Source organism: Ostrinia furnacalis, unplaced genomic scaffold, assembly GCF_004193835.3.
Source record: "Ostrinia furnacalis isolate ACB-3 unplaced genomic scaffold, ASM419383v2 OfSCF0166, whole genome shotgun sequence".
NCBI classification, from domain to species: domain Eukaryota; kingdom Metazoa; phylum Arthropoda; class Insecta; order Lepidoptera; family Crambidae; genus Ostrinia; species Ostrinia furnacalis.
In genome coordinates this window covers 101089-124497 of record NW_021130405.1, presented here as the reverse complement: position 1 = coordinate 124497, position 23409 = coordinate 101089, and the positions used below count along the sequence as shown (strand labels likewise).

The following is a 23409-nucleotide window of genomic DNA, read 5'->3' as shown; positions in this document are numbered from 1 at the left end:
TATTTCGAAAATTACTTTTCAGCTTTTCATTAAAATAAAATACGATTTTGAAATCTGAAACCCAATTAATATTAAAACAAAAGATGATCAAATAATCATGAAACGATTGTCTTTGGTTGTATCATTGTCGTTAGCCCTGAGCTAAATGGCGCACCATTTATTGTTATTGAATTATTCAAATTTCCCTTAATTTGGTTTCATCGGCAAATGATAACAATTTTGTTTCGCTCCAATTCGGATTTCCTTTCACTGGTTTTAATATAAATAAATGTTGAACTGAAATTGCTTTGTTGATCAGCAGTTTATGATATTCTCGCAAAATATTTTTAGTAATTAAATACTGTCAGAGCGAATTGCACAATAGTTTAACACTAAAAATAAATTAGCTGGAACTTGTTGGATTGAATGAAATAAATTACCACCGATTTTGATGGCCAATTTTAGGTACTTACGAGAAATTTTTTTTTTATTCTAAACGAGGTAGCTCTTGGCTTGCATCCCACGTGATTTCGCTTGAGACAATAACAATCGATATCAATATTATTAGCTCATATTTTTGCAAGAATACCAAGATTATTAGTGCGGAACTGCTTCTATGTTTCCGTTAACCAATGCAAACTGCGAAGGTAGACTTGTCACAAACAAAGTTGTAAATCGCTGAAATACAGTTTAACAGTCCCCGATGTAGCTGTTATTTTGGAAGTAGGCTACGGGGGTTTATCCACGGCTTTGTTGTCAAATCAGGCGATAAGAAAGTTAGTTGTTTGTTGAATCGAACTTAGAGAGCTTTAATTAAATGTTAAAATTGGATTTGACATCTTCATTAAATAAGTACAAGTATGCTAACTTTATTTTGCCGTTCCAATTTGGGTTTTCTTGTAGTTTTCAGTTGTGTGTTTGCTAAATAGAGAGTGAAATATTTTCTATAGATTTTGATGTTAAAGTTAAATGAAGTAATTTTTAATTAAATTATTTATTTATTAATACGTAATTCTCTTTATTTACAATTCAATTAAGGTATAACCAAGGCCTAAGTGTCTCATATTATATCGCCAGCAGTAAAATGTTTCTATCAGTAGAGATTTTGTATCTTTAGAGCAATTTAGTTTTTATTCGGATTTTTTAATTCGCATGGCATGGAATTTGTTCGTTATATCACAAATTCAGAATGAACATTATTCATGGCGGACTGTCGCCGTTCCCATCTGACGAATAGCTTGTCTAGACTGTCCTCTAGTTCTACCTACATCCAATGAATAGTCTACATTTTGAAGAAAAGTATTTATTGCTTTTCTCGGATTTCAGGTTGCAGTTGTGTTTGTGCATTGGAAAACACTGAATTCATTGTATCTCGGAACTTTACACGGGTACTTCTCATTTACACTCAAATTTGATGGTCACACGGTAATAGTTCATAAACGGTATATGTTAAAACAATAACTTTGAAATCAGATGATAAAATATCTATTTAGCTACATACAAAATAAATTTTATCGTAATAGAAGCAAAAATAATACGAAAAAATCACATGAAACGATAAAAACGGGGTCATTTTTCGCGTTCTCATCGTGTCACACCTTCGGTTGCAATGAAACATTTAGTTACTGCATTCACAATTTTCATTCAATTTGTGTGTAGCATATACTAAAATCATCGTAATTAAATATACTTTCCACACAATAGTCAAAAAAATATGTTCTTATAATTATTTTGAATTGAGAAAGCGAAATACGTTGGTCACACGATTTTAGGTACCTAAAATTTTGAGTAATAATACAAGATTGCCGTTAAACCGAACCCCAGCAACCAATCACAGCGTTCTATTCGGTTAACGTCAGTCGCTCTTCGACCATTGGGGAGGTGAGGTAGGTCGATCGTCGTTCCGCGAAAAAAATACGTAACTTTTTGTGATTATCCATAGACATACCGTCGCTTGCTTGAACAATATTTTCTACCTCTAAAATTTAAACAATTTAATTGAAACTTTGCCATTGAAAACTTAACATGTTAGACTTATTTGTGTAGTATTCAACTTGAACCGTTTAATTCAAATTTAAGGATAATTCATAAAAAACTAAAATTTTCGTCACCTTCGTGGCATCACCTTCGTGGTGTTTTATACACGAAGGTGATTTTAGGCCACGAAAGTGATTTCTTGCTTTGGTTTATTTTAAAATATAGTGACTGGTGTTTATGTTTTTACAATATTTTAATAACTAATAAATTATACGTGGTAAATAGCAAATGTTTTATTTTGCCAAATATTATATCCCAAATAATTTGCTTGGTCAAATTGACACTTCACATACTTACGAGTACCCACCGTTACCCACAAATCAAAGCATAAGGCACATGGTCAAGGTTTTCACAATAATTTTATGTAAAACAGAGAGATTGCAGAAAATAGTATGGTTGCAAAAAGTAGGTATTGTAGAAAATAGTAGGTTAGGTTCGGTTAGAACAGTGACCCTAGAATAATCTCTATTGTTAATCAATCATTTGGAAATTTCGATAAAAAGAATGAAATATGAAAATTTATTTAGAAAAAAAAATATATTAACTACCCACTAAACAAAATAATAACCACAAGCTAATTTGTATTCCATTCTATGCACCAATCAAATTGTTTTGTAAATAGTTTATCGTGAAATATTTTTGCCAAATGAAACATTTGGCAAAACATACTTTGCCAAACAATAATATGCCAAAAACGACATTTGCGAATTAAAAGTTTGCAATAAGTTGTTTTGCCAAATGAGAATTTGCCAAATGAAAATTTGCGAAACGTTGTTTGCGATGTGTTAATTTGGGAAACGTTTTTTGGCCAAACATTAGTAATCCCATTCCTAAGTTTCGTTTCAGCCAAATGACGTCCACTGCTGGACAAAGGCCTCCCCCAAGGTTTTCCACAATGAACGGTCCTGCGCTGCCCGCATCCAGGCTCTTCCCGCGACCTTTACCAGATCGTCTCCTTCCTAAGTATCTGGATACCAACTACAAGAACTGAAATCCGTCAATAAGTGTACCGTTTTTGTTACGAAACTCTTCGGAATTAATATCATAGGAAGTTCGTAGCGAAATATTATAAAAACTTCCACGACAGGGCCAAAAATGCGGTGGAATGTGCGCGTCTGCTCGCGTATCCTCTGGAATACGCTCGGAGCCGACCGGCTTTACCGGCTGATTGAAATGTCAGTTAATCGGTTGTAAGCAATTACGACTCTAAGAACTGTTAATAAAATACTATTTTCTTTACGGCCGTGTAAGTGCGCTCCGACGCACGCCGGTCGGTGGGTACCGTCCCAGTGTTTTGTAATAAGGTAGAAGAACCTCTAACCAAGTGTCAATCTGTCCCTGAAAAGTTCCTATCAAGGTGTATAGCTCGCGCAGCGACAGTTGAGGCGATGAATACAATTTGTGTTTGTGTATTTATACTCTAGCGGCGGTAACGTCGTGAGTAGTCTGACTTACAAGTGCTTTCTGTCTCGCTTGCACACTCGTTAATTTAGCAAGAGCGAGTTAAGCCACTAACTATACTATCCGAGGCCCGTGGCAAATGCTGTGGCTTGAATTAGGGTCCTGGGCTGGGGCCCCCGACCTTAGGGGGCCCCAGCCCAGGACCCTAATTCAAGCTACAGGCATTTTGCCAGGCCTGCCATTATAGTTCCGCCATTGAAATATTGACAGTTTCTTACGCTGCTTCTTCTCAACACTGGCCCATTTTTATTGTCCCGAAGCAGAGGTAAAGTTAAAGTAATACTGAGTACCAGGTACTCAGGTTACTATTAATTACAGGTCCTGTAATATCGCTTTTTCAAAGCCTATGCAATAACTAAATGAGTTTTATTCAATATTTCAATTTGGCACGTGTTGCGTGTGTTTCTGTACACACGGCCACACTCGTTAACTATCCATTTCCGTTTTTGCTCTCGCTCTAATCAAATTATGATTCTTTGCGATAGAACGAGACGACATGAAAGGCAATGGATAGTGAACACTGTGGCCGATGGTACATGTACACGACGTACACGTATTTATTACGTCATCACGAGTACCGTGTCCGCCTCAACTTTCGCTGTTCGATCTATAGCATGTAAAAGTGAAGCAGCTCACCTGCACATCGAAGGGTTGATGTTGCTGATGCGAGTCGGGCGCGGACTGCACGACGGCGGCGCCGTTGACGAGGTTGGCGGCCGCCGTCACGCCGCCGCCGGCGTTGCCCACGCCGCCCACGCCACCCACGCCGCCGCCCACGCCTCCCACCCCGCCCACGCCGCCGTACTGGCAAAACAAAAGGTTTAATGCTGGATTTCTATATTCAATCCTAATCCAAATTAGACGGATTTGGATTGTCAACTGTCAAATTTTAATATGTTTTTGGGCAAAATATCTGCGGTTTTTGATGTTTCTACATTTTTATATTGTTTATAAGACTTTTAAACAATATTAAAGTGTAAATGCATCGAACATTTTGGAAATACAGGGTGTTTGGCGCATCGTGTGCCAAAATGATTTGGCGGATAGAATGGGTAATTTCCTATATTTTCAGCCCCCATAACACNGCGCGTGCGCACAAAGGAATGAGACCGCTCGGACACCGAGCCCACAGCGTGGTAGGGGTGGGGTTGCCCGCTCTTTTGTTTTTTAATACTACTACGCTGAATATTGTGTGCGGATTGGGTTGTCGTACAGGGGTACTACATGGTAAAATAAATCTCGGAGGCGAAAGCAGGATAATGTAAATAGTATACAAATGACATTGGGAACTTTTTGCCCCACTTTTCGAAAAGTAGCGGACACAAACGAAACCTATCACAGATGATACTTAATATTATCCAATGAATTTCCGTGCATTTTTTTTCTCTCTTATATGGGAATATTGAGAAAATGAAGTTTTAATATTTTATTTTATTTTACATTTAAACTTTTATTGCATCTAAATATTAATAATATCATCACAAAAATACGCCAAATGACATCTGTCGTTGTGATCTGTGCGCTCCCGTGTTTTTTTAACTTATTACTGAACCAACTGATTGCTTTGTATTACGGACATTATCGAGTTTGCTCTTTGATTGGGTTTCGGTTTAAAATGGATAGACAAAACCGTTTTCAAGGTGTGCCGGGCCAATCCTGAGGTCCCGGGTTCGATTCCCGGCCGGGACAATATAGAAAACGATCTTTTCACATTGTCTGTGGTTTGGGTGTGTTGTGGTTCGTCGTTCCCGATTTCCATAACACAAATGCCTTAGCTACTTATTTTGGGTTGGAGTAATGTATGAGATGTTGTCTAATATTAATTTATTTATAATATTTTATTTATTTATATTTTTTATTTATTTATATTATTTTATTTACTTATATTGGTTACTCTGCAATGCCAAACAACATAACATGTAAAAATATCAAATCATTTTAGACAAATATATTTTCAACTTAGACTCGTCACATTCCAGAATTCCCATATGTCACAACATAGCGCTTTAAGTGAATATACCTACAAGTATAAAGCTTTGAAATAAAATACGTTTCATCTTTGTCCGCCGTGGGGCATTTTCTCATAGTAAAGTTCCCAATGTCCTTTGTCTCAGTTTAAAAAAAAATCTTGTTATAATGTTAATAATTTTAACGAAATTAATGAAATATGAACACGCCATATTATTATAATATTATGGAGGTTCATTCATAGGTACTAGCGGCCGTCGGCGACTTCGTACTCGTGGATCCCGTCTTATGCTGGATTTCTAATATTCAATCCTAATCCAAAATATACGGATTTGGATTGTCAACTGTCAAATTTTAATATGTTTTTGGCCAAAATAACTGCGGTTTTCGATGTTTTTACATTTTTATATTGTTTATAAGACTATTTTAACAATATTAAAGTGTAAATGCATCGAAAATTTTGGAAATATAATCTAAAACTGAATTCAATTTGACAGTTGTAATCCGGATTTGGACAAGGATTGAATATGGGAATCGGGCGTTAGTGAGCACCTAGCCACCTACGTTCTAAAAGTAAACCCCATGCAAAATTTTAGACTTCTAGAAGTCGTAGAACTTGTAGCACAGTGTATGATTTACTTGTAGTTTCTGAGATTTCATGATGAGTGAGTGAGTGAGTCAGTGACCTTTCGCTTTTACGAATATGGATATGACTAGATTATTGTATTATAACATCATTTGCATACATTTATTGAATACTAGCTGACCCGGCGAACTTTGTTCCGCCTTATGGCAATAAATAAGCAGACTTTTTTTTTAATTTCGAACGGGATAAAAAGTGTCCTATGTCCTTCTCCTGGCTCTAAATTACCTCCCTGACAATTTTCAGCTAAATCGGTTCAGCCGTTCTTGAGTTATAAGTGGAGTAACTAACACGACTTTCTTTTATATAGGTATAGATTATACACAGACATCATGAAAAATCATTCACATTTTTTGTGCAGAGCAGCTCCTGGTCTATGCTTTGGTAGTTGCATTTTCCTAATTTATTATCAGAGTTCCGTACAAGCTTTCTCTAAACGGGACATCTGTTACAGGAAATTGTCAAGATATAAATAAATTATATGCTGCTGAATCGATGGATAAAAGGACTTTAATTTGGTACTACGACAAAGATGAAAAACTTTTATAATGTTTTTTTTTTCGAATTAAGTTTTTTGCTGATTCGTGTTCAGAAAAAGCTACATAATCAACTCCCTAAATATGGCGAGTATTGAAATCAACAGCCTGTATAAAAAACATTAATAATCAGATATTTTACTCTGCGTAGTTGAAACGTGTACTTGTACTATAAAATTGTACAGAACATTCTGCACGACTCGGTCTTGGCAGTTTTTTTATCTGGCCATCATTAATCACACCGGAAGTAAAGTTATCTTGTTAAGCCTTACTGATTAGTTTATGTCTCATTTAATTTAATTTATTTTTGATGAAATAAAAACAGTTTGAAAACTGTTTTAATTGAAGTAGGTAGGTATTATTCTGTGATTAAGTTAGCATTAATATAAAAAAATTGTTAGTGTGTTTGCATGTGTGCAGAATCCTGCACTTAGTAATCACTTTTATTTTGACATCACCACAACAAGGCTGGGTTGCACCATCTTGTTTTAACAAACGTAAAAATCTGTCAATCTTCATACGTGTGTAATTTTTAATGATGTTTATGTGTACCCATTGTGGTGCTGTAACGATTTCTTTCATTCATTCAATAATTCCCACTGTATTTCAGGCTTATAACTTTTCAGTAGACCAAGATATGGCATCAACAGAAAAAGCGTGGGCTGTCCCCTCACGTATATCGGACGAAAATAATCTTGTTTCCTTGGAAAGGTCCTTTTGAACAAAACACTCGCTTTTCTAAGTGCATTTTATTCAGTTAGACCCTCTAAGGCCTCGGCCTCGATGCCCACTTACAAAAGACCCCAGCTCTTTTTCATCTACACCTTTTAGTTCAACAATTTACAAGGGCTATAGAGGTCACGGTAGGCTGGACATTAGACAGTACACAGTCACTCGATGGAATTGGTAAAAATTCGATTATTCTTGCCCGTTATTTGGAACTATTAGTTGGAACATTTCTTTTCATGGAGTGGCAATAAACGAATATTATGATTTATTTTGTAAGCCAATGAATTATTTCTCCAACCCGTCTGGTCAGCGTGGGGAGTGTAGGTCAAATCTTCCATTTGCCTCTGTCAATTAGAGAGGGTGTGTAGTGGAGACCAAAAGATCTAAGAAATCCAGATGATGTGACATTACAAAGTTAACGCCTACACCTTCTTCGCTTAACTCCGCTGTCTGTTGTAATTGCTTGAACAATATTATCAGGCGTTTCCGACTCGATCCTACGATGTACGCGTAACTCCTACAAAGTTCTAGCTTTTGTAAAACTTGAAGTTGTTAATGTCCGACGCAGCTCAGCAGTTCAGCGAACGAACTTCACTGCACTTTGAATGTACAAGTGGTTGCAGTCAGTGAAACTCAAATGTTTAAAACACTTGATTCGAGCCTATGCTGAGTATGAGTTTATATCAAACGCGCTCACTAGTGAGCGCGTTTAAAAATGTATGAAAATTTTAGTTTTCGCGCGTTTTTAGGGGCGCTGTACAATCCGTCATACATTTAATGTCATTTTTTGTCGCCCTCACTAGTGAGCGCGTTTGACGTAAACTCACACTAGGCCCTCAGGTCTAAAATGTCGACATAATATGAGCCATTACATAGAAACTATGACTGTTTGTTTTTCATAATAAATTAGCTAAGAAGAAGTGCAACAATGTATACGTGGTGTCCAGTTTTCCATAAACTCGTACTGTATAAAAATATTGTTGTAAGAACCTTTATGGTAACAAATTAATAAAAAACAAAAATATTAAATTTTCAGAGCAACAACAACGAAGCGTTACAGCTCCCGTTAACGGTAAGTGTACTACTTGTATGGATATCAAGCTAAATACTGTTATTATACAGGGTGTTAGACAAATGGTATATAAAGCCGACTTCTTCTTCTTCTTCTCAGTCGGTACACTCTTGTCAGAGTGGTCGTGGTCATCATTTTGAATCACGATTCAGAGTGATGTTCCTCGTAATACGGCGCCATTCCTCGCGGACTTCAGCTTTCCGGGTACTTTCGCTAACCGAGCACTTAGTTGCGGCCTTGATCTGGTCCGTCCATCTCATTGGTGATCTACCACGTGGTCTGGTTCCCTCAACTTTTCCCTGCACTACGATACTATAAAGCCGACACTAGCCTACTTATGTTAACATATGCATATAAATATTATAGTGAAGCCAGAATGGAGAAGATCTATTTTGTAGGGACAAAAAACCCAGAATTGATTGGGACTAAATGATATGAGTAGTTTCCATAATGCTTCGCTTGATATACCATTCACCTAACACCCTGTATGTCCTAACTTCTTAATTAAAATATGATTAAAAACTTTAAATACATTAATTATTTCAGACGCCGCCGCCTAAAGAGGAAACAATACCGTTTAAAATTCTACCAATGGTAAGTATCCATATTTACTTTTTACGTTTCTACATAAGTGATACATAAAATACACACAGCGCCATCTAGTCCCAAATAAAGCAAAGATAATGCTTGTGCGGTCAGCATTTATTTACAATAAGTAAGTAAACCAGTCAAAATAAGGAATTGCTTAAGAAAAGTTAACAACAGAGTTGATATGGTGCAAAAAATATGGGCAAGAATCACACTGAAATCTTTTTTTACACTTAGAAAACTCCATGTCGAAATCAACAAATAATATTTCCAATGTCTGAATTACACAATATATTATTACGATCAAGTAATCAAGAGCTCATGGTTTCAAGAGTCTTTAGTAGGTAATAAATAGAAAATGCTGATACTTAACGAGTGATTTTTAACTATTAAAGATTTTTTTTTCAGAATCCTTCCTTGGCGGAAAGATTTCAGGATACGGTAAGTCAGAATAGATTTTTAAAAGAAAATTTAGTAATTGATTCTTACATTTCCACAACGAATGTTTCTGCGCTACCCTCATCCTGCACTTTCTGAATGCCACTTGAGAACTTTTCTGTCCCTTCAGAACTAATTAAAATAGAATTTTCAGCATGGAACGTCTCTTAAATTATATTTTTATATCTTTTTTAGCATTTACAAAGTAATTTTTTCCTCTTTCTTGATTAATTTTCACAATTACAATAAAGCACAGTGCGCGAAGAGACCGCACTATCGGCGCGATATGTTTCTTCGCCCAGTGTTTGTTGGGAACTCAGTTCCCTTCTATGATCTGAGGTTGGGAATATCGACAAACACAGTTTGATGTGCTGCTGATTGTAATTTAAAAATAACGAGTTACACTTTCAGGACCAAAATAATGAAGACTACAAGGCCGATGATCCCTGCAACTACGACCGAGTCAACCACACACGACCTGAAAGCTCAAGAAAAGGCAAAAGAGTTAGCGATATCAGTAAAGTCTACCTTTCACTTTTCTTTTTGAAATAGATCGTTTCATCCACGATGCGCCCCACCAATTTTTGGTCGAGGGAAGCGCGGGGTGCGGTTTGATCCGAGCTATCCGAGCGTTATTATTGTAGAGTGCGTGTGTGTGCCTCATGGATAATATAGCATGTACCGATAACACTCAAACATTAGCGGAAGAATGGTGGGGCGCGTCTTCGTGGATGAGACGTCTATAGTCAGTAGTTACTAACTAGATGTGATTTGGTACGGGACTATTCTTACCTCTCGCAAATTTAAACTTTTGTGTAGCCAGGATCACACAGCTTGATGTTTGCTAGATTTTCAGGTGGTTCATCATCATTATTTCAGACACAGGACGTCTACTGCTGAACATAGGACTCCTCAAATGATTTCCGTAATTGACCGGTTGGTAGCGGCCTGCATCCAGCGCCTTCCTGCTACCTTTATGAGATTCTCTGTCCACCTTGTGGATAGACATCTGTTAAAGAGTGCAACAAAAACAAGCTGATTAATAAAATGTAATAGAAAACCTACTGTATCTGTGGTAGATGTCGCTCTTGTCTATGACATCTCTCTCGAACCCTCCATCATTGTGCTAGGTTGTACCTAAATTACTTTCCAAGATNGGATAGCCGGTGTCAGTTTGACCCTCATTTTGCCATACTGTCATAGCGCCTGCTTAAGGCCGCGGATGCTTTATCGTGGGGTGGTTCGAGAGCCAAATGGCGGCTCCTTTACGCCAGCATTTTGAAAAGCATTGCGCTTTACGGGGCTCCCATATGGGTTGCCATCCTCGACAGAAGTCGAGAGGCCCGCTCGAGAAGAGAGGTGGTCCGCCGCGTGGCTCGGAGGACGAGGCGCGATACCCTCGCAGTGTGTGTGGCGTGGGCTCGAGGCGCTGGGCCGGGACCTCGTGTTGGCTAGCATAGTCAAAGCAATGCTGGACAGTAATGAGGCCTGGGCGGACATAGCCTCCTTCTGCGAAAACGTCATGTTTCAAAATGAGTCCTCGGAGCGAGAGCACGAGGACGAACCAAACGCGCCCTCACTCCGTCGGCGGCGGAGGGGTCAGAGGAGGGGACAATATGATCGCTTCCTGATTCCCCTCCACGGTGATGGTCAGCGGCTGATAGTGTGAGGGTGCCCCCGCCTGCATTGCACACACCATCTCCTCCGTCAGACGGGAACAGCTGCGTGATCCCAGCTGTTCTGAGCGCCCTGAGCTTCTCTTCTCGCAAGCTCTGAGCGCCCGATTTGCCGCCCCCCTGGGCGTGCCGCCCGCGTGCGGTGCACGCATTGCACGCCCGCTTGCGGCGGCCCTGAACCTATACAACGAAACATTTTCACGGTATGATTCCTTATTAAACAAGCAGGTATGCAATTAATTTACGATAATATTGCAGTTGGCACAAAAAACGTGAAAGCACTATAATTTGTCACTTCCCTTTCTGTTCTTTTTTCAAAAATAACGAGCATGGTTATTAGGTTTTCCCCAATTGGGTACTAATAACATAATTACATTACTGCATTTCCTTTAACTCCCTCCCCATTTCCCTGCTTAAGTACTGGAGGGAGTGATACGTATCACATATTTAAATCATGCTACAGCACTGCAAACTTTAAAACTAAGTACGAATTCGCCCCAAAATGCCAGCAGAGTAGACTGTGGCAATATAGATAAGATTGTAACACAGAATCTTAGAGACGTCTCTCATGCCATATTGTATTTCGTCATGTAATATTGTTCAAATGCCAATCGTTCGTTCATTCGTTCGTTTCAGCCGAATGATGTCCACTGCTGGTCTAAGGCCTCCCTCCCTAAGGATTCGCATAACGACCGGTCCTTTGCTGCCTGCATCCAGGCTCTTTCCGCGAACTTCACCAGATCGTCTGTCCACCTTGTGGGAGGCCTGCCCATGCTACGTCTTTCGAACCGTGGTCGCCACTCGACAACTTTTCTGCCCCAACGGCCATCGTCTCTACGAGCTATATGTGCCCCGCCCACTGTCACTTGATTTTAGCAATTCTGCGAGCTATACCAGTCACTTTTATTCTCCTACGGGTCGCCTCATTAGGGTTCCGTACCTCAAGAGGAAAAAACGGAACCCTTATAGGATCACTTTGTTGTCCGTCCGTCCGTCTGTCAAGACCCTTTATCTCAAGAACGCGTGATCGTATCAAGCTGAAATTCACATGAAATACTCAGGTCTATTGTCCCTTTAAGCTGTGAAAATATCAAACTTCTAAGCCAAGCCAATCAAAAGATATGTTAAAGAGTGCAACAAAAACAAGCTGATTAATAAAATGTAATAGAAAACCTACTGTATCTGTGGTAGATGTCGCTCTTGTCTATGACATCTCTCTCGAACCCTCCATCATTGTGCTAGGTTGTACCTAAATTACTTTCCAAGATAAAATACAGAATGTCAAGTTAATTACGCATCTTTTCTTCAATTACCCAATAACCCTAACAGGTTATGGGCCCAGACACAACTAGTACATATAGTTAGAGTTGAAAGAAGAATTACACAGTTGATTTGCAAAAATTGCAAACTTGCATCCTTAGATTAATAAAGCCTTCCCTTCTTACACTTCCTTTTTTTATGAAATCGAGACTTTTAAGTCGATTTATCTTATTGTAATTAGGTAGGTACTTTGAATTCAATAAATAAGTAAGTAAATGATGCGTTTTGTTTTTGTTAATTATAAAATAAATAAAAACGTATTAAAAATTTCCCTACTTTCGGGAAAATCGCCTTCACTGTCTACACTCCCCAACAAAATTGACACTAATGACATAAGATTTGTGCCTCACTCTTGACGAAGCGTTTGTATGAAGACTATCCATCTAGGTTTTATTAATCTAAGNACAACTAGTACATATAGTTAGAGTTGAAAGAAGAATTACACAGTTGATTTGCAAAAATTGCAAACTTGCATCACAACAAAATGGAGGCGAAAGGCGTGGTGCTCAATGGGGGCAATTGGCCGGCGTGGAGGCTTCAAACAGCTATTATGCTAAAGGCTCGTGGTTTGTACGAAGTGGTTACTGTTGAAAAGCCAGAAAAGGCGGATAGAGCCATGATCGAGCAGTGGGAGGCCAGGGACAATAAAGCACAAGAACTCATTGTGCTACGTGTAGATGAGGAGGTATTGAATTACCTAGCAACATGTGAAACCAGCAAGGAGATGTGGGTCAAACTTACCAACCTCTACGAATCAAAGTCCAAAGTCGGTGTACATTTGATCCAACAAAAGTTCTACAATTTGAAGTATGAGGCGCCAATGGCTAAATTCCTCTCCAACGTAGAAGAAATAGTAACAAGACTAAAAACCATGAAAGAAGAAATCTCAGAGAAGATGGTTGTCACCAAGATCATTATGAGTCTGCCGAGCAGCTATAAACATTTCGTGTCAGCATGGGAGTCGGTTCCGGAGAGCGAGCAAACCATCAGTAATTTATCTGCAAGGCTATTGGTTGAAGAGGAAAGGTGCAAAGTTGAGGAAGAAGAGGTCACAGCGGCTCTGGTGTCAGATAGTAAGAAGAAAATTAGTGAAAATAAGTGTTACAATTGTGGTAAACTAGGACATTTTAAGAGAGACTGCAAAAATAGAAAATGTAACTATTGTGGTAAAGTTGGACACTTGTATAAGCAATGCAGAGCGAGGCAAAACACAAACAAGTCACCTAATGCGTATGTAATGCCAGGTTACACATCAAAATGTTGGGTTATGGACAGTGGTGCGAGTGAGCACATGTGCAAAGATAAAGATGTATTCATTAACTACACTCAGGTAAATAACAAACATGTAATTATAGGAGATGGTAAACAATTACAAGTATTAGGTATTGGTGATGTTGAAGTGTATGCTTTTAATGGTAAAAATTATGAACCCTCAATTTTATTAAATGTTTTACATGTTCCAAAGTTGCAAGTAAATCTATTTTCAGTTGTGTGTGCCATTGACAAAGGCTATAAAATGGTAGTACAGAGTTCTAATGAATGTTGCTTTACTAAGGATGGTAGGACAACATGCACCTCATCACGCTGTGGAGATTTGTTTATCATGAATTTTAATTTTAAAGGAAAAGTAGCTTTCAAAAGTGTGAATGAGTGGCATGAAGTTCTAGCACATCAAAATTACAACCATGTTAAAAATGTATTAAATAAATTTAATGTGAAACATGAAGGGGTGAGTGACCAGTGTATTTCTTGCCTTAAGGGGAAACAGCATAGACAGCCATTTCAAAGTAGTGATTATAGGGCATCCACTCCAGGTGAATTAATTCACATGGACTTGTGTGGTCCTATGGAGGAGTGTTCTCTCGGTGGTTCTAGATACCTTTTGTTGTGTAAAGATGACTATAGTAGCTTTCGATTTTTATATTTTCTAAAGAACAAGTGGGAAGTTAAAGATAAAATTTTTGATTTCATAAATAAATTTGAAAATGAGACGGGATATAAAATTAAAATTGTTAGGTCAGACAATGGTACAGAGTTTATTAATAAAGGGGTTTCATGCTTGTTTAACAGGAAGGGAATTACTCACCAGACATCTGTGAAATATACACCGGAACAGAATGGAAGAGCAGAACGGGAAATGAGGACAATGGTGGAATCGGCGAGGACTATGTTGTTGGATGCAGGTTTGGGAAAGGAACTGTGGGCAGAATCAATAAATACAGCAGCGTTTGTGATCAATAGAACGGGGCCTAGTAAAGAGATGAATAAAACACCATTTGAATTATTATACAAGAAGGAGTTTGACATAAATATGCTAAAGAAGTTTGGATCTGAAGTCTACATACATATTCCAAAGCAGAGAAGACTGAAGTGGGATGCGAAGGGTAAGAAGGCAATTTTTGTGGGATATGGTGATAAATGTAAAGGATATAGAGTCTGGATACCGAATACTAAGACAGTTGATACTTTCAGAGATGTGGTGTTTGTCAATAAAAACAATATGAAGGAAAAGGAAATAAATAGCGAGAGACACATATACAGTAGTGAAAATAAAGAAGAAAATACAGTAAATATTGAGAGAACAGATGATAGTACAGATGAAGAAGGAAATAACGAAGAGTGTGACACCAGGGGACAAAACAGGATGACTGAAAACATGGAAGGACAAGAAAATCAAACTAGAGAACCGGATATTACAGACGAAGAAAGTGAAATAGAGGAAGGGAGCAATAATATGAAGCAGGAAATGGGGAATAGCGAGGAATATACAACACCAGGAGAAGAAGAAGAAGAAATTACAGGATCTGATAGACAGAGACAGAGAACCAGAACAAGAGAAATCAAGAAACCAAAGAGATTTGAAGATTATTACACCGGATTTTTAACTACATCGGAGGAACCACTAACTTACAGACAAGCAATGAATGGAACGGACAGAGAAAAGTGGGAAGAGGCTATAAAATCGGAATTGGACGCACTAGAAAGAAACCAAACATGGACTGAAATGGAATTACCAGAAGGAAAGAAAACGATAGATGCGAAATGGGTTTTTAAGATCAAAAAGAATGAAAATGGAGAATCGCAATTCAAGGCAAGACTTGTTGCGAGGGGTTTCCAACAGGAGGACAGCTTCGATCACTCGGAAATATACGCACCAGTCGCAAAATTACCAACTTTGAGAATTTTATTGGCTATTGCAAGTAAATATAATTTGAACATTTCACAAATGGATGTAAAAAGTGCATTTTTGTATGGAGATATTGCAGAGGAAGTATTTTTGAAGAAACCTGAAGGAATAATCAATGACAACAAGGTTCTGAAACTGCAAAAATCACTTTATGGCTTGAAAAGATCACCTAAGATGTGGAATGAGAAGTTTAACAACTTTATGATTCAGGAAGGGTTTTGCAGAAGCAATTCTGATTATTGTTTATACTATAAAAGAGATGAGAAATTCTATTTGTTACTTTATGTAGACGATGTTATTGTAGTTGGAGAAAGTCAAAATAAAATAAATAAATTAAAAGAAGCATTGAAAAACAACTTTGAAATGAAAGATCTTGGAAATAATAACTTAAAATACTTGGGAATTAATATCAACAGACAGGAAGGAGTAATTGAACTAAATCAGAGACAATATATAGAAGACTTGCTAAGGAAATATCATATGGAAGAATGTAATGCTGTGGGAACACCTATAGAATTAGGTCTTGAACTGAATAAAGAGCCATCAGATGATCCAGTCTTGGTAAGAAACTGTAGAAGATTGATTGGTAGCCTAATGTATGCCATGATGGGCACTAGACCTGATATTTGCTACGCATTGAGTTATCTAGCTAGATTTCAAACATCTGCAAATCAATCTTTGTGGAAGGCACTTAAGCGTGTTCTACGTTACTTGAAGGGGACACTGGACTACAAATTAGTATTCAAGTCTGAAGAAAGCTCACCGCTGTTGGGATACACAGACGCTGATTGGGCTGGCGATAGAGCAGACAGGAAGTCAACATCTGGGTATGTCATGAAGGTGTTTGGTTCTACCGTTTCGTGGAGTTGTGCAAAGCAACAGTGTGTAGCTCTCTCTTCGACCGAGTCTGAGTATGTAGCATTGGGGAAAGGGGTAGCAGAAGGCTGTTGGATACAAAATTTGTTGTCAGAGTTAAAGTTAAATGCTAAAAGTTTTAAAGTTTTCATAGATAACCAGTCAGCCATTCATGTTTCCAAAAATAGTGAACATCATAAGAGGTTAAAACATATTGACTTAAAGTATCATTTTATAAGGCAAAAGGTTTGTGAAGGTGTTTTGTTGTTAGAATACATTCCTACTAAGGAACAATTAGCAGATATGTTTACCAAGAGGTTGTGTAAAATGAGATTGCAAGAGTTGTGTTTTGGAATCGGTTTATTTAATAAATAATATGTATTGTTACAGATAATTTAAAGTACTAAGTTTATAGAGGTTCCAATGTTATTTAAGTAAACAGTTTAGAAGTCAAGTCAATATAAGTTTGTGAGAAGTAATTCTGTGTAAGTTTAAGTTTAGAGATAGCTTGTTTTTGAAATGTTATAGCTTGCTTTTGTTGAGGAAGGGTGTTAAAGAGTGCAACAAAAACAAGCTGATTAATAAAATGTAATAGAAAACCTACTGTATCTGTGGTAGATGTCGCTCTTGTCTATGACATCTCTCTCGAACCCTCCATCATTGTGCTAGGTTGTACGTTGTACCTAAATTACTTTCCAAGATAAAATACAGAATGTCAAGTTAATTACGCATCTTTTCTTCAATTACCCAATAATCCTAACAGTAAGTCTTGGAAAGCTTTTTTGGCGAACGTCAGATTTCCCTGTAAGAAGTAAAGTACAGGGATTTTCTGCAGAACTAGTAATAGGATCAACGCCACTCTTGGATGTCCTGTGGATCCTGTGGATGTCCCAGAAGATAACTGTTGGAGAAATATGAGACCTTCATTCCTCCCCAACCCTGCTGCACCCACCGGCCGGTCACGTTCACAAATGTATGCTTCTATGATAACGGGACTATTTCCACCAGTTGTTGTCTACCGCTGCAGCGCTGCAACTAATGTCTAGCAAGGATCTACAGCTTGACCTCCAATAAAAACCCAACCAGTGAAGGTCAAGTTTGTCGCGGGGAAAAGTTAAACTATCATCATTGGACCACGCGACGAAATTGATCACAAGAACATAGAAGTTCTGTGCTTATATGATAGTAAGGGTAAATATTAATCTCAGAATAAATCGTTAGTTATTCGACATATTTCCCATATTGAAACTGTCAATATGCCAGTTAAACCAGGAGTTATTATCGGATAAAAGTTTGGTCGGATTGGACCTAAACAATTTATAATGTAGCACTGGACCTACTAAAAGTACTTACGTTGTGGCTGAGACCTTATTAGGAAGCGACACTAATCGCGTTTGACACGGATTTCGTTCCGTTCGGCTCAAACCTTCAATTTATAAATGTCAGATCATAAACCCATGACGTCACGAATCCTCGCAAGCGCAGTTAATTACGTTGTCCTTATAACAGGTCCAGTTTCGATGCATTATGTATTTGGGGCTACTTGGTAACTTATAGGTGTTTTATAGTGGACGCTATCAAATACTGGTTTTGCGGTCAAATTACTACTTGTAGGTATTATTTGTACGAGTATCGTGTATTAATTAATAGTACAATTTGAGTATTAAATATTTAACAAAATTAAACAAAGTGAAAATAAAACCTGAACTTCTTCAAGGCTAGGTAATAAAATAGGCATTTTGTCAGATCACAATTTCAAGGAACTCTTAACTCTACATAACTTAAAATGACTATGGTTTAAGTTCTACCGGGTACTCTAAAGTGTAAAACCTAACTCAGACACAGCTGATGTCCGCCACTGTAAGGTCTCAGACACAGAAATGCCCTGGGTAAGAAAGATTCCTTCGTCCTGATCATCACTTTACAAGATACATTCCTAGAGTTTCCCGGTTGTGGTAAAAAATCTCCGTACAAATTTCAAGCCAACTATTTTTGAATGAGAACAAATATTTGTCATGTCGTTTATAATCTCCTACACCTGAATTCGCCAAACGACGTTTTAATGGGCATTTGCGAACGAAACCTGCGAAGGCACCGTTACCGAAGCGGCTTGACGATTATCAAACAGATTTGTTTTGATAGTTTTTGCTGCTTACTGTTTAGTGTTGCGGGTAATGTATGTATCGATAGTGTTCATCGATTAATTGTGAACGGAAAAAATATTAAGTGCAAATGTAATTTTATTGTTAACAATAAAAATCGCCGAAGCAAAGTGTTGGAAAATTACTTTTTAAGACTGGAAACCTCAAAAGTCAAAAATCTGTCAAGCTTCATACACAAAAACACCGGTTTACGATTAAAGTTAGGTGGTGCAACTCAGCCTTATTAGTTTTAGAAAGTGACTGTTTAAATATTAACTCTCATTAGCAAATATGACATTATGACTAAAATTTTATGATACAAAACTACATTAAGTGCAATGAGACATAGTTACCTATTATTATAAATGAAAGTTATCGATAAGTCAACATTGAGCATCACTAGCATGTTATTGAATAACGGCCTGCCTCGAATAGATGTAACGAAAATTCGTATATAATTGCTTGCTGAGCCTCTTTGAAAGTCATGAATTTTGTTTTATTATTATTATGTAAAATGTTTTTAGCTCTCACACTATTCAATAAATAGGACTTAGAATTTTAATTATTTCTCAGATTATCTTTATTTTCAGTTTGATTTAAGAATGCTACTTGCTAACTTACTATGCTACTTACACCAAAAACTTTTTCCGTGAATGTGTCACTTTTAACATTTAAAATTAAGTTTAAGTATAATTTACTTGCAAGTTAAAGGTACTGTGGGCAATTTACTTGCGTTACTTGTTGAGTGTCTCGGCTTGACCCAATACCTAACTGAGTTTTACAACTTTACAAGCCTCAACTTTCTGCGGCGACTACGAATATGCGACTATAAAGTTTTTTCGCGCATGAATGCTTTGACGCGTTGCATCATTTGAATATTCATTTACTGCGTATGTGTCACCAAGTTAGGCTAATCTCAACTTTATTGCCTAAAAGATAAGACAGAGTGCGCAGGAGTGGTTCAAAAAACTGACCGGTGACTAACTAGTACCGGAATCATATATTACAAGCGGTTCAAACTTAGACTACGAGTGTGTGGTGTGGTGACATAATCTGAAATATTTAACAGGGAAGTATTTTCACCTACATATTTCAATTTCACATTTNAATCAACGCAAAAATTCAAAACGCTGAGGTAGGTACCTACCTATAATAATGCAAATATAGGAAAAATAAATAAATAAAAAATAATCATACCGCATATGTTGAAATTCGCCACTACTCGCAACGGAATCAAGTAAGTAATTTGATTTAATACGTCATAAATTGTAAACCGCTACGTTTGTACGGCGGAACCCTCGGTGTGCGAGCCCGACTCGCAGTTGGCCGGTTTTTTTTGATTCGATCACGCAGCGAAATAGAATAGAATAGAACCGAAATGGCGACCATTCAGCATGAACCACGGCGAAACCCTTGCTATGAGGCTGGTTTTCTATCATCCTCGAATCGGTAGTCCAACATCCTGGGTTGGACACCAGACCATTCTGGGGGTGAAGCTATTGGATGAGCGCTACAACATCAAAACATTGTATCAAACATACGTTATACAGTACATACTCGCACCTAATCCCAACTATCCCAACTAATATTATAAATGTGAAAGTAACTCTGTCTGTCTGTCTGTCTGTCTGTCTGTCTGTCTGTCTGTCTGTCTGCTACGCTTTCCCGCTTAAACCTCGCAACCGATTTTGATGAAATTTGGCATAGAGATAGTTTGAGTCCCGGGAAAGAACATAGGATAGTTTTTATCCCGGTTTTTGAAACAGGGACGCGCGCGATAAAGTTTTTCTGTGACAGACAAAATTCCACGCGGGCGAAGCCGCGGGCGGAAAGCTAGTTAACAATATAATTGATCGAACAGCTATACTCCAATTACACCCAATTAATTAACTAAAACGATTTAATAAAAGATACTAGTATAATATACCTACATAAGTTGGAGAGGAATTGAATCTTGTGCGCGTCACACTAAGTAACACTGTAGTATTTAAATATCATAAAAATAAGCAAATAAGTGCGTAAATAACTAATGAGAGCTTTTTATATTGTTACAGTTACCGAGAAGGAGATCAGACTTTGGTAAGTACGAGTAAAACAATGTTTTAGTTAGGGATTGATTCCCGCCTTCGGCAGTTTAATTTTTTTTAAGTTATGTATTTATAATTTTCAAGGTGTTTTAAGTCCCCACGAACTAGTAATTTTACAAGTAAGACAGATTAAAAATCAAAAGTGATTCCAAGAGTATTTTAGTCTAAAAGAATTTTCTTTAAAAATACATTAATTACTATAATTATATTGTACCTAAGTTAGCCAACGTTTAGCGCTCAACGCCATTGGAAGAAATCTAATAATAAGGCCGAGTTGCACCACCTAACTTTAACAGTAACTATAACGATCACCGGTGTGTTCAGATTTTTGACGTTTGTCAAAGTTAAAGTGGTGCAGCCCAGCCTAAGTCAATGCCCCTGTGTCATTGGTGACTCGTAACGATATGTCTGCTAAGGCAAAACCTTCACGAGTTATTTTCGCTTTAATTAAACAACATGCTTCAAGGCACATTCATTAACTTTTTTGCTAATGCTCGTGTGACAGTATCATTATTAATGAACGTAGAAATACTTAATGCCTTAATATTTTAATTTATTTTTAGGCACAAGGGATTTCTGAAGGACTGTCCGAACGGCCTCTTAACAGAACAGGTAAGGAAAATATTAAAAATCTCCCAAATTTAAATTTTTATAAGTAAAACGGGTCTGTACGAAACGTTACTTGTAAGAAGAATGGCGAAACCCAAAAAAACTAGCGTTCAACTTTTATTAAACAGGCATATCTTTTAGATAGACACGAAACATCCTAGTACGGTATCTTCCATACTAGAATAAAGCTAACTAAACTCTGTGACTCTGGCTCTTGTAAAGGTGTTATTTTGCGATAAATCTAATGTTTAGTCTAATGTGCTGTCGGTCGCAAATCTAGGATATTTATGTCACCGTAAAATTGTGAATTCCGTCAGTAGGTATAATCTGAAATTACAATCTAACCTAACCTAGCCCACTGTTCGTTGGCAATCTCACACGCTATATTATAAACTGATGAAATTTGTAATTTCACGTTGACATTAGGTACATAAATAGAATCAGAAACTTTTAGTTAATGTTATTGTTTTATTTCCAGGGCTTCATTAAGATTTACAAGCAATTCTTCCCTCAAGGTGACCCGAGTAAATTTGCGTCACTGGTTTTTCGGGTGTTCGACGAAAACAATGTAAGAAAGCACTCCATCTGTTATTGTATTAACTTTTAATTGATTTCTTCTAGATTGCCAACGTTTCTCAAACTTTACAATTAGGTATAAGTTCTGAAACTTTAGCTCAGGTTCCATTATAACTTACCACTAATTAGGTACTAAGTTATTAAATTAAATGTTTTGTAACTAGGTGATACACTACAAAACGAGAACGTTATAAGTAATTTTATATCTTTTGCTAAAAATCTATCCAAGAATAATGATGTGTCAGTAACAATATCATACCTAAATGTTCAATGTCTCAAAATGTACTTCACTAAAAACATTATTTCCGGCAGAAATCCTCAAAATAAAATGTTCAGTTCGTCTCATATAAAGTCAGTAATAATATAAAAACTTTGCCACATTACAAGTTTTACGAGAGAAACGATGTAAACGTACTTAACTCAGTTTATTCAAGGCCACAGCGCCCATTTTTATTATTGAAAGTGTTCATGAAAAATGTCGTATTAGATACGAATATGTGCAGTTTATTTGGTCTTATGCAGCATTACGTCTCTCAATAATCGAGATGGTTGTCGTAAAGCAGTTTACGATTAAAGTTTTTACGAAGCCTTCATCGTCGTTTTTATTTTATANCCCAATAATCCTAACAACATCCCACCCTGCGCTTTCTGGAACGTGGCTTCCACTCCAGAACCTCAGTGAACCAGAACCCCATCGGCCATCAGTTCTGCGTACTAACTACCATGTGTCCTGCCCATTGCCACTTCAGCTTGTGAATCTGTCGCGCTTTGTCAGCGACTTTAATTAGTTTATGGATCTTTGGTACATTTACGGTTACGGTTAAGTTGATTAGTCAGTGATAAATTATCTTAATATAATTATTATGTTATTGTTGTTTTAGAGTGCGATGAATACTCGTGGGACTACTGGACAAGAATTATTGAATCTGATAGGCGTGCGGAAGAGTGTAAGTACGAGTATAAGTATTTTGGAAAAGAAAAGTTTACACAATATGACGAAATGTTTTATGTTTTATAAAACGATAAAAAAAACACTGAATTTTATCGCTTGCAAATACCGCGTAAGTGGCAAAAGTAGCCAAATTGACATTCGCGCCAGTGCTGCAGTGCAATGTGGAAGCTGATTCACTTCTAAATTCGACAAAAATTGAATATCGAATAAAATTGAAATCGACTAATATGAACAATAAATAATTAATGTTACTTCTCGTTCAACAGGCAAGCAGCAGTTGAAAGACCCATCTACAGTATTTGGCGGTATGGATGCTAAATATGGAGACTTTCCACACATGGTAACATTTTCACATGGTTTATATTTTCTTATTTATATTATCTTTAAATCACAAGGAGGATGACCTCATAAAGGTAGCAGGAAGGCGCTGGATGCAGGCCGCTACCAACCGGCCTTTGTGGAAATCATTGGGGGAGGCCTATGTTAAGCAGTGCACGTCCTATAGCTGAAATGATGATGATGATGATTATTAAGGGATGTTTCCTGGGTCAAAAA

The 23409-nt window shown here is 37.4% G+C and overlaps 1 protein-coding gene across 1 annotated transcript in view; it reads left to right on the top strand.

Moving 5' to 3' along the window:
• The first annotated feature begins 8394 nt into the window (after window positions 1–8394).
• LOC114353202 (uncharacterized) overlaps window positions 8395–23409 on the top strand; it is a 34197-nt gene continuing 19182 nt past the window's right edge. Inside the window, exons 1-6 of the mRNA XM_028305087.1 lie at window positions 8395–8425; window positions 8972–9019; window positions 9422–9454; window positions 9863–9968; window positions 22784–22849; window positions 23121–23194. Of these exons, the coding sequence (XP_028160888.1) occupies window positions 9017–9019; window positions 9422–9454; window positions 9863–9968; window positions 22784–22849; window positions 23121–23194 (282 nt within the window). The 5' untranslated portion in view covers window positions 8395–8425; window positions 8972–9016. The remainder of the gene's footprint in view (window positions 8426–8971; window positions 9020–9421; window positions 9455–9862; window positions 9969–22783; window positions 22850–23120; window positions 23195–23409) is intronic.